At 41.3% G+C, this 12312-nt stretch overlaps 1 protein-coding gene across 4 annotated transcripts in view; it reads right to left on the reverse strand.

Annotated features, from left to right (window-relative positions):
• Nucleotides 1-744: 744 nt before the first annotated feature.
• SPIRE1 (spire type actin nucleation factor 1) overlaps nt 745-12312 on the reverse strand; it is a 124947-nt gene continuing 113379 nt past the window's right edge. For all 4 annotated transcript variants that reach the window (XM_021527789.3, XM_077784425.1, XM_021527787.3 and 1 more), the window contains 5 exons: nt 7651-7788; nt 6516-6586; nt 5739-5766; nt 5520-5650; nt 745-4722 (listed from right to left, as the gene is read on the reverse strand). In XM_021527789.3, coding sequence (XP_021383464.2) covers nt 4470-4722; nt 5520-5650; nt 5739-5766; nt 6516-6586; nt 7651-7788 — 621 coding nt within the window. In that variant the 3' untranslated portion in view covers nt 745-4469. The remainder of the gene's footprint in view (nt 4723-5519; nt 5651-5738; nt 5767-6515; nt 6587-7650; nt 7789-12312) is intronic.

The following is a 12312-nucleotide window of genomic DNA, read 5'->3' on the forward strand; positions in this document are numbered from 1 at the left end:
CCCAGGCTGCCTCTGCTCTGTGCCACTCAGCACAGGGGTTCTGTGCTCTGTGTATCACATCAGGCTGAGCTAATGTCATGGCTCTCCTACAAGGTAGTTCTGGGGAATAGTAATTTCAGGTACCCAAAAAATCTGAAACACAGAAGTAAAAATCAGACAGAAAGAACAAAAGAGGTTTCTATAACTGGAATTGGAATTCATAAACATTCTCAGACTGGCCTTAAGATACACATATACAAAAGAAGAAATAAACCAGACCAGCTCCAAGTTATCAACATGGCAAGAGGATAAAATTTTCTAGTAACATGAACGTAATCCATGTGCTGTAGCACCAGAGTGTAGAGTTGCAACACCTTTCTCTCATGCCTGTGTGGTGTCACCGTTTCACAGATGAGACTGAGCTGTAAGACAGATATTCCTAAGAGTTGTGCAGTGCTGCTAGAAGAAGTAAAGCAGGAAGGTAGCAATCAGCAGTTTAAAGCTGGAGGTTCTAAATAAATTTTAACCTATAGAGCATGCAGCCAGTAATGAACCAGGGAAGCTAATGCTGAACTAGACTGGGGAATGTAAGAGTGTCAGAATTTCTCTTCCAATGATGAGGAAGGGATGGAGATTTCCCAAAGCCTGTATTACACGCAGGACAAATGTGCTGCCTCGGGTACAGCCTGCCAGTGTTGGAAGAAGCAGCACACTAGTAGCAGAGGGAGTTGTCTGCAGATGATGACAAGGAGCTAATCACATCACTGAGGTTACACAAGCAGTTTTTATTGCTGTTCTAAAGGTACTTCAACAGGTTTTCATCCTTCATGCAGCCCAGCCAGTGTTCAGCTGTTATGCAATCATTTTTGTTAACAATTCTTAGCCAAAAGAAACATCTGACTGATCTTAGAAAACTATAAAAGCATGAAAAAGAGAGATACAGAACCTTTAAATCAGCTTTCCCATGAATAATTAACACAGACAAGGGTTATAATGGAAAGGTATTTTATTTTTACCAGGTAACACCCCTCCCTGTATAAAGGAAGTAATGGAGAAAGGGAAAAATAACCCAACAACTCCTCAAAACACTACTGTCACCATGAACACTTGAAAGATCAGGTCTGAGAGCTGCAGCAAAAGCCTGCTCACATATTCCATCACTGCCATGAGGCAGAGCTGGTTTTGCATTCCCCACAACCAGATTCACATACAAAACAAGACTGATGCTGCCAGAGGCATTTTTAGCTCCTTGGGTCTCCTATGATATATTTTAACAAACCTTGGGCATACTAATAAAGCTAAAAAAAACAGAAGAAAATAATTTTAAAATTTGTGGAACGGAGTTCACTGTGCTAGTGCTGCATTCTTTTCAGCAGTAATTCACTCTAAGATGTGCAAACTGTATTAGGGGGCTGAAAGCGTTAACTCTAATAAAAGGTAACAGCCAACACACATATAAATAAGACTCATTTCCTTTTTAAAACATCATGGGAAAATCAATTCCCATTGCATGATTGATGGAGACTTCCTAAATATTAATAAATATATTACAGATATTTACAAGCTTCTGATTTCCCCCTCCTACGCTGACGTGAAGTTCAGCCTGTAACTAGGACATGCAGGGCAGCACCACGGGGTGCTGGGCCAATGGCTGCAGTGGATTTGGGATGCTGGTGCAGGCAGGGAGGAGATGGAGAGCTAAAAATAGCCCCCTCTGCAGAGCCAGGCAACCAGCGAGCTGAGCTCCTTCAGGCTTCCTGCGACGGACCAACCAACCTGCTGCTTCTCCGCTTGTGGAATGAAATGCGGGGATGATGCGGAGCAACCGTGCCAGGGAGGAAGGGATAGAGCAAAGGGGAGAGGCAGCCCTCCACAGCGTGTCTTCTGGAGCCTGCCACAGCATGTGTCAGCAGCTTGGAGGGTTTTTCCCAGTGAAGAAGGGAGGTTATCCAGACCCTGGCCCATGGCAGCTCTGTGTGAGCAACAAGGAGCCATCTGTACAGCCACTGCATTGTTTTTCAGTGTTTGTGCCCTGCCCAGCACAGCAGAGCCTGTCCTGAGCCAAAGACTTGTGGGAATTCTGGGAAGGCACAGGCTGGATCACAAGGCTCTGCCACTGCCCCAGAGCCACCCCAGACACTGCCAGAGTGGAACATGGCACAGGCATGAAAGACTTGTTTCCCTTCGCACGCTCAGGAGTTACTTAGTCCTTCATCCTGCCTGCTCTACAACATCCCAAATCCCTCTCCAAGAGGAAAATAAATGTGCTGGATGCCCTACACCTCGGTGGCTTGAGGACACCAGGGAAGCAGACTGTGAGCAGAGGACTGTGAAACTGTAACATGGCTGGGGCATCTCCATGAAAAATTGTGACAACAACAGGGCAGATGCAAAGTGAGATTTCCTGCATTTGTTTCTGTCTGGTTCCCCGGTGCACTGTGCAGCAAACACGCGGCCTGGTTTTGGCACAGAAACAAGAAAAAGTGCTGATATGACTGAGATCAGGCAACCCTTCCAGCAGCAGCAGAATCTTGCCCACCAGCCAGCCTGTGCTACTCCCCTGCAATCCTACATCCCTATCCCATGCCAGTACTCCAGGTGCCTTAACATGCAAGACACTTTTCCAGAGATACCATGAGGACAGGGCTGTGACACATGACCTTAAATGGGACAGCAAGGAGAGAGAGTTAGCACTGAGCCCTGCTTTTCCTGTTTGCATTGGTTCAGAAAAAAATATAAACTATTTCAATAAGCCCTACATATGCAAAAATTCTCATTTTCCAAGGGAGCTTTTAAGAAAAAAATAAGGATGGCTGACTCCCTGGAAAGGTTTACAGAGACTTTTGCATGTGCTTTTCAAATCAGCCTGAAAGAGCCGATATGGATGGCTGCTCCAAAGGCTGCCAAATGGGAGCCAAGCAGCCCTGGTGCCTCCCAGCCTGGGCACTGTGCCTTGCCAGGGCAGAGGGGCATTTGTCTCTTGGGCTTTTTGGACAGAGGAAGATGTTTTGTTTAATACATCTTTAAAATTATATTATGGAAGTCCAGTCCCAGCTACTTTGGAGCAGTTCTGAGGTATCTCTCATTAACTTGAAGAATAGAAATGTTAATAAATAGATCTGAAACTTTTCTGCTATGTCATTCTATAATACACTGCTATATAGATATTAAATATGCCTCAGGGTATTAAAAAATTCATGAAAAAAGTTACAGTAGTTGATTTTCAAGTATTAATAACTTGGCTATGTTAGCTTGTTTTTAAATACCAAAAAGATCTGGCCCAAATTATTGACTAAACTCTGGCTATGACTGAATTAAAAAAAGAAAAGTATTTTGAATATTAAAAAAAGTGCAAAAAAGCATGAGATGTTAGTTAGCATTGTAAAATAGTTGGAACTTCTAAACAATTAGCCTAGCACTCCCTTGTGAGTGAATTAAAAAGGGTGAAAGAATTAAAAAAAGATTAAAGGGAAAATGGAGATTGCTCCCAATCTGAGAGAGCACTGTCCCGAATTTCAGCAGAACACGAATTTTTACAGCCAAGTTATAAACCCCAGAAAAAATGGGGTTACTAGTGGATATGCTGCCAGACAGAACTATAGCAGTATCTGTGTGCTCCATTATAATACAAATTTACACCTTCCTCACTGCTTTCTCTGAGTAACCACAAGAAGAATTTTACAGATATTCAGTTAAAATTAGAAGCCTCCCTTATTTCCCATCCTCCCCATAAACTGTACAACTTTGTCTACTACGAAAATTCACTGCTACTAGTAGTCATTATCATACATTCAAGATAGAAAGTAAACTACTAAAAACCTGCTCAGGAGTCACTCAGAAGGACACTAAGGCTTAAGAAGTACAGCAGCTCAGGGGTATGGCCAACCACACGGGCGAAGAGCTTTGTCACCTGCTTTGCCCCAGGACACTGCCACTCTAGAGTCCTGTGCTGAACCCTGATCTCAGAGCAACCAACATGGCTCAAAGGAAGATGGATTGGCTCACGCTGGGTGCCTGCTGTGCGACGCAGCCCTTGGCTGCCTCAATGACGGCGTGAGCACTCCGAGGGTGGGAATGCAGCAGGACCTACTGTTTGCTAGTGTGCTAACGCTGACACTGTTCTAGGTCTGGTTCTCCATCAGACACCTGATCTCAGCTCATCTCCTGAAAAATGATTCAAAGCATGGTTAAAAACAGATGGAAAGCGAGAAAACGCTTTCTCATTTCAATGCATGTGTACAAAAGAGGCAACCATTTCAAACTATTGATTTTCTCCCAGTGGGAGCAGCTGACCCGTTGTGTATCGCCCTGCACAGATCCACACACAGCGCTCTGTGTCTCTGGGAGCTGCTGGAGTAGGAAATCCTGTGATCGAACGCAAAGCCAAGCCAGTCAAGTGGAACGAAGCAACGGGGTGACAATCTGGATCCAGTGACCTCGCTGATGGATGATGACTTCATGGAGATGAAGCAAAGCAGAAGGCACATGGCTCAGATCTCATTGATCGTCCTTTCCGAGGGGCAGTACTCCGAGGTTCCTGCTGAGGACATGTAGAAGGACTGTGTTTTCCTTTTTAACCTGGCTCGCTTGTTGGCCAGAGACAGGCTGCGCCGGCTTGAGTTGATGATTTCTGAGATGAACTTCTTGCAGTCCACACAAACCTCCATAGTGCTCCAGTCCTCCATTAATTCTTTGGGAAACTCTTCGTGTGACTTATCCACAGACTTGGACCTTGAGGTCAATCTGAAAGGTAAAAGAGCAGGATCTGTCATGTTATTTGTCAACTTGGCTGTAGTACCCAGGAAAAATCCCATCAGAAATGTCTGGATTTAAATTTTCCTTTGTCTTGTCCCAAATTACTCCAAACACTGGAGTGGGCAGCTTCTGCCTGGATTGGCAAGATTGCGGGGTCACTGACTGAGGGCGTGTGTAACATTTACATCCTGGCATAAACAACCCAACTAGTAAATAAAAATAGCTGATGTCTCTGGCTAATCTACACAGCACCATAGCAATGGTGATCTATGCAGAGGGTTTATGCAGCAGATTCCCTCAAAAAGGAGCATTTATTTTATATCTAATTTCTTGAATTAGCTTTGACAACCCTCTGTGTATAAGGTATAAAACCAACAGATACATTCATAATATTAAAGTGGAAAAATTATGAAAATTGGAGTAAGAAACATTAGGGGGAAAGAAGATAAATCTGTGCACTAGACATTACTGAATTCCCATTCAGTGGGTGATTTCAGTCTGTAAGATTTATCTCCACGGAGTCCATTCACACTAGAAAAAGACATGTTAAGAATATTTTCTCCTAAAGGTCCTACAGAAATACAGTTGTCCCAGACTCTCATTATTTTTTGACTGTAATGTGAAAAAGGTTTAAGACACTGTTAGGCTTTAGGAAAGTTACTACAGGCATTAAAAACATGGCCAACTATAAAACAGGTGATTAGCATCTTCACGATTGATAGCCCAGCTTGAAACATTTGGGGAACATCTGCAACAGACACAAGTGGGGCCAGGGTGTCTCTCACCTGCTCCGCAGGGAATGGTGGTGACTGGTAGAGGGTTTCTCTGGCCTCATGAAGCTTTCTCCCCTTTGCAAGGTTGAAGGTCCCAGGGAGAAGATGGGGAGGGTGGAGTATGGCTTTGATGGCAGCCGCATCTGTTGGCAACAGCACAGAGCACATGCAGCATCATTACAAAGATTGCGGCTTTTCAGAAAAGCTTGAAACATAAGTTTCCTTACTTACTTTTTTGCAACACTGTGAGCATACAGGCCTGTGTAAAAAAACAAGAGCATGAATCAATCCATTGGGAAAAATTATGTTTAAATCAAGAATAAGAGATTTCAGGAGTTAGAAACCTGCCCCCTTCCATCCTCCCCTTAAATAAACTTTTGATTTTAAAGCTTCTTTGAAGAAGTAAATTAACATGTAACTTCAATCAGAACATGATGCCAGAAGCAAGGAGAAATGCAGAACAAGAATGGCACCTAAATTAAAAAAAACAGGGAAAAAAAAAGAAAAGTAAGCTGGTTTTCCTCTAAAGAAACCTCTTCTGGTGAGACCAAAACTCAGTGATTACATAGATCTTCTCATTTATTGTCTCACTGTTAACTTGAAATTTATCATTTTGCCTGCAAATATTCCTTCTTGCATTTCCCCTGCCCCAATACTCAAAAAAATTGCCCAAAAAGTAAATTGCCTTGAAATGTTTTCCCCAAACTCAGAGGTTGTAGAAGGTTGTTGAGTGGGGAGCCTGAGTAAATTCCATGTTGCTTTCTCATAAGTATAAAAAAAAAAAAAACAAAACATTTTTCTCATTTTAGTCAAGAGTTTCACTCCAAGGAAGCAATTCAGTCACTTACAAATGAAATGTTTCTGCATACTTTTTTTTTAACACAGACTGTTACATAAATAGACCCAACCAACAGTAAGGAGCAGAAATTTTTGAGGGTTTCTAATGTATAAATCAATCATTTTCCCTATGAAATTGTACTCATTTGTTAACAGACATAAAATATTTACCTCTTGCAGAACTGACAAGTGTAAGACCAGGTAAAGAAAGAAAACCTTCTTGTTCGACAGCAAAAGCAGAGCTAGAGGAAGAAGAACAGAGGAATCCACATTGTTAAGCAAAGTCCCACACAGTGATGACTTCACTGACCAGTTGCTGTTGACAGGGTCACAGTGGCAGTGCTACATCCAGTTCTGGGGCCTGTGCTTCTAAGACGATATTGAGAAAAAGGTCCTGCACTGTATCTTCATATATTCAGAACTATGCCTTTAATTGTTTTGCCTAAATTAAATACTTGCTCATTAACTAGATAACTTTGGCTAGAAATAAAAGCAAACAATTTTAATAGTGGGGTAAATTAATTAAATCCTCAACCTACTTTGAGATTTGATAAAAGCTCATTACTAAGCTTTATATATCATGACAACAGGCAACAGCTGAATCTAATGAATGACATTATAAGATTCTTGTTCCTCTGCCTTGAATGTATTAAACCTTTAAAATAAATCTGCACACTAGACACAGTTAGGCCTGTAGAAGAAATACACAGTGAAGTCAAAATAGGCTTTCTGGAGGTGTCCAAGAAGCATAAATTAAAAGTGGGAGAAAAGGATCCTGCTTCTACTGGGAAGTACCAATCTCCAATCTGCAATTTGCAGAAAAATGTATTAGTTAAAGGGTCTCTAAAATTAAACCTCCTTCTGGTAGCATCACTTCTCTGAAGGCTTTCATTCCCTCTGTGCTAGATAGTAAGGGTTCATATACAATGAACTTGTAGTTTTCTGTTGCTACCTCTAATTCTATTTTCTGGAATAGAAAAGGTAACCAAACCTGCAGAAGGCATGGGGACAGAAATCACCTCAGTCAACAAAGCTCAAACCAGACACATACAGATACACTCTGATAATTGTAAATGCTACTACATTTTTATAGGCAACCTTAACAAACAAGGTGCTTCCATGAAATGTTTTGATGTTTCTGGACATCATTTGAGGAAGTTGACCTTTGTGTCACACATGTAAGGGTATGTGTGGTGGATGACTCTTCTTTCTCTCCAATAGAGGGTAAGAAACATTGTGTAAATGGGAGGCTTGTGCAACTGGCCTCCCTCAGTACCCTTCAGAGCCTCGCCAGACTCAGCCCTACCTTTCCTTTCTTGAGAGCAGTGTAGACATCTTTATATTGCTGGTACTTCTCCAGCTCCGCCTTCACGAGCACCTGACGGATGTGCATGACCTCCTCCACTGTCAGAGCCAGACATTCCACAGGGTAACAGAACTCCTCCTGGAAGCCAAAAGCCCCACATTATTTCAGAGACAAATGGCTTCTCCAGAGTTCAATCAAGAAAACCAGCCACCTGGTTAGTAACTCCAGAAACAGGGAGTTTCTCCCATCAAACTGGAATAGCACTGGCTCATTCATGGGCATCACATGAGTGCCAAACCATTGGAAGCTGCATAAATATGATGTAAATGATCTTACATTCAGCCTTCACAACAATGACAGTTTTTTTCATCTTTCCTCCTCAAATCACTTGACCCTTCTCTCCATTTTCTTTTATTGCAAACATTTGTTTCAAGCCAATCAACATTCAGATTTATAATTTGAAAGGGAAAATGTCATATGGTAGATGGCATTGTTTTATGCATACTGTTTGAGGTATACATAAATAATTTCTCTGAGACTTTGTGATGCCCAGAGTGGCCAAGGAAAGTTGTTAGTAGCCCATTCTAGCAAAAATTTTTATTCAGTGGTACCACATCTTGGTGTTCACACCAAGACTACAAAAAGTTACATCAGCTCAGGCAGAAAAGTTCTCCTTTCGGCCCCAGAAATTTAAGCAGCAATTTAAGCTTTACAGAATAATGTCCCAGTATCAAGCACGTGAACTGGTTACCTAGTGTTGCATTATAAATGGTAGAGACTCAAATAAAAAATTAACAGCACAAATTTCCACTTAAAAAAATTTCCATCTGTTCTGTGTTGCAGCATTTAGGAGAATATTGAGTGCAGAACTCCTGAATTTGGTACCACGGAATAAAAAGCACCAACCCAATTTGTAATCCAGCCCAGTAGTTGATTATACATTTCCAAAAGAAAGACAGAAACCTCTGTGGGAACTCCCATTGCTTAATGCTTAGTGAACCTTTTCAGTCAGCCCAGAGGGGCTACTGTGCAGTAATGACAATGACAGGCAATGCTCTCTGAATAAATGAAGGAAATTTCTCCTGCATACACAAAGACGTGGCTGACAGTTTGGAGATCTCGTTTACAAATTGAAGTGATGAATCGGATTAGTACGGAAATGCTCCATTTCCATGTACTCAGAGTTCTGTCTTTCCATCAGATTAGAAAGAAAATCCTTCTACATTGCAGACCTGGCAAACATTAGCATTTAGGAACCACCACATTTTTAAAAACTGTTGTCTTACCTATCTAGAAAGGGAACACAAAGAAACTTCACTCTGTTTAGGGTACCCCACAAAAGACTAGAATTGAGTTAACTTTGTTAGATTTGCCAGCTAAATCTTTGGGGTAGGGAAAACTAGTTTTCTGGAAAAAACAAACTACATCAAAAGCAGCTGCAATTTGCTCTGAGGTGTAAAACTGCACAGCCAAAACAAAGTATCTTCTGTTCCTTATGAGCAACTTTACAGCTAACCAGCAGCTCTCAGCATTTTGTTCTGGGTTCTTCCCACAGCAAGTGCCTTGCTCTGGGGAAGGCACGGCTGAAGGCTGGGGCGGCACGAGAGGAAGTGGGTGGGAAAGCGGGATGCACACAATGCCAGCAAAACCCCCCGAGTCTGCATCGTGGGAGACTGAGGGAAACTATCCGAGGTGAATGAGGCTGAATGCTTGCAATCAACCAGAGCTTTAAGTCCTTTAGAAATACATTTCTTACTTGAAGCTCTTCCTTCCCCCTCATGAACGCCCATTCCTTTAATTTACAGAACGATGACGTCGGGGAATATTGCTCCTTTGAAGAAATTCTGCAGATCTGCTATAGGTGTAGAGCACGTACTAGGGGAATAGTGTGGGCCTGTTGTCGTACCAATCGAAAATGAATACCATTAAAATAGAAATAGCCATCAGGCAGCAGGGGAAACAGAAAATATTCACATGTTTAAATGCTAATGTTTTAATTCCAGTGGTTACACAAGGACAACAAAATGTTAATGCAACATTAAATGAAAGATAAATAATCAGTTTTCAGAAAACTGCTTGGGTTTTTTTTTTTCCCTTTTCAGAATATAAATAAGTACACAAGAAAATATTTTTTTCTACACTACCTCTAAGGCATTGAAATTAATTAAATTTTGCTAAGCACTGGCTAAACTTCATTGAACAATGATACTTTGGAATTACTGCTCAAACTTCAAAACTTGCACCCAAATTCAGCAGCTCCAAGGGAGAGTACTTTCTTCAATACTCACATATGACAGAACATGGTAAAGACAAAATGTGGTTTGAATTGGTCTCAATTTTCCAGAATTACACTCAATACTTTTTTAAATATTAAACACAAGCCAATATGCTTACTTTTAAAGGGGTAAAAATATTATTTGCAAATACTATTTTGAACTTGAAGTGTCCGTGATACCCTTGGAGACTGGATTAACTCTGACTATGCAATCATTTTATAAACACTATACCTTAAAAAGTGTATGTATAATTGTTTTTATACAGGAAAAGCAGGTAGTAAGAATTGCATACCCATAATGTGCTTTGTAGGTCATTCTTAGTGTACACACCCCTAATAGGTTCCTATGACTAACACATTTTTACTCTAATATATTCCTTCTTCTCATTAAAGATGTCACTAGACATTCAAATGAGTTGCATTAGTAAATTGCAAAATGAATGACTGCCAAAGTGGCCTCTAAATTCTGCAATTCACAATTAGTCAGGCACTCTAAACTCTTGGTCCTTTTGCAGACTAAAAGTTTCTAGAAGGTCAGCTGTGTATCTCAACTATAAACTCTCCTACAAGAGGTTTCACCCTCCCACTTATTGGTTGGGACAACAAAAAGAAGGAAAAATTAAATAATTCATGTTCAGTTAACATAGGGGTAAATGAATTACTTTTTATTTTCAGTGGATTTGCCATTCCTGATAGATGGATATGAGCTATTCTGCAAGTCCTGATACAAAAGTGTGCTGAGGACCAAAACAATATATGGGTTTTCAAGTAAAGCAAATTGCAAATGCCCTCCCATTCTACGTAGTGTACCTTGGGAGAAACGTAAAACCTTATTCTTTTCAACATAGTCCAAGGATCACAATAGTTTTGCTGGATTTTTGCTGCAGGATCTTCATGTGCTGTAATATTTAAAGTCTGTCCCACTGATAATCTGGTGATGTTGCATTTTTAGTTTGCTGTCCTTTCAGAACTGATTTATTTTCCCCGTGAGGTGATTGAAGACACACAGATAACCTACACACATTGAAATCAAAGTCAATCAGGTGCAATGTCCCAGCCTAAGCTGTAATTCTTGCCAGAGCTGAGGAAGTGCTCCCCTAGGAGGGAACATGCTGGTGAAGGTGATTTCCAAAGCCAGCAAAAAGAGGCAAACCTTTGCGGGTTTCCACCTGCTGGCAAAAGCTCTCTCACAGAGATAGTACATAGCCCCTGCCACCCCACACATGGCTGCTTCAACGGGATGAGAGCTGAGCAGGGAAGCTGTTTGCATAGTTGAAAAAAGTGGTCTGAAAGTCATCCTTGGAAATAAACTGGTTATCCTAGGAACCTGAACAATAGATAGGAAGCAGAGAAGCGAATGCTGTGTATAAATGAAACCATTAACTTTGGTCCTCTGGGTCATGAAAAAAAAAAAAGATAATAAAAATAATCATTAAAAAAGCAAACAGACTGCAAAGGCACCCACATGTAAATTTCAGGACACTGAATTTATCTCATTGATTAAGCACCAAATCAGCTCCCTACAGCAACCACCAGGGCTCACCCCCACAAAATCACTGAGCCACCCTGCCTTTCCATGTACCACTGCCAGGGTGACATGTCAAAAGGACTGTGTGTGGCACTTTTCCAAGTTTGTTTCCCCTCCCCACCTACTTGGGCCTAACTGCCTCTGTCTGATGAGATGCCAGTTCACAAAACCATCGTTAGTATGCAAGACATTCTTGCTAATCCTGCTAAGAGACTGTAGCAAACCCCTGCCTGGTTTCACTGGCATTGACAGCAATTTGCTGACAAGGCCTCTTTCACCTTGGAGAGAAACCAGGGTCACAGGAGTTGGTGATAAGAAATGAAACTCCATCAATCCTGGAGGAAGGGATAAAGAAGTGTGAGGTCAAATAAAAAATAAACAATACTCTGCACTTATTGAGAAGCATTCACTCTGGGAATGGAAATTTCACAGGTGCAACATCTGGCACAGCCACTGGAAGAGATTGGCATCCCTCTGAGAAGGAGAGAGTTGCAGAAAGCCAAAGTGTGGAACTGGGCCAGTGCCAGCATACCAGAACACATCTCCCAGAATGAAAAACAGGAGTGTTGAGGGAGACGTCTGGTACACCCTAGAGGGCACTATTGCCAAGTTAAAGAATTACCTCTCAAGGCGTCAAATAAAATAGGTTCTTATTAACAGAACATAATTTCACTACAATTTTCCTTCTTTTTCACTTCAAAGTCAAAACCAAACTAGATGACAGTTCTCTAGAGATTAAAAAAAAAAACAAAAACAAAAAACAAAAACCAAAAAAAACAAACAAAAAAATCCCCCTAAGTACAAAAGAAACTAGTAAAACTCTTCCCATCTGTTTCCAAATTAGCCTGACTTATCTAAT

Source organism: Lonchura striata, chromosome 1 (genome assembly GCF_046129695.1).
Source record: "Lonchura striata isolate bLonStr1 chromosome 1, bLonStr1.mat, whole genome shotgun sequence".
NCBI lineage: Eukaryota > Metazoa > Chordata > Aves > Passeriformes > Estrildidae > Lonchura > Lonchura striata.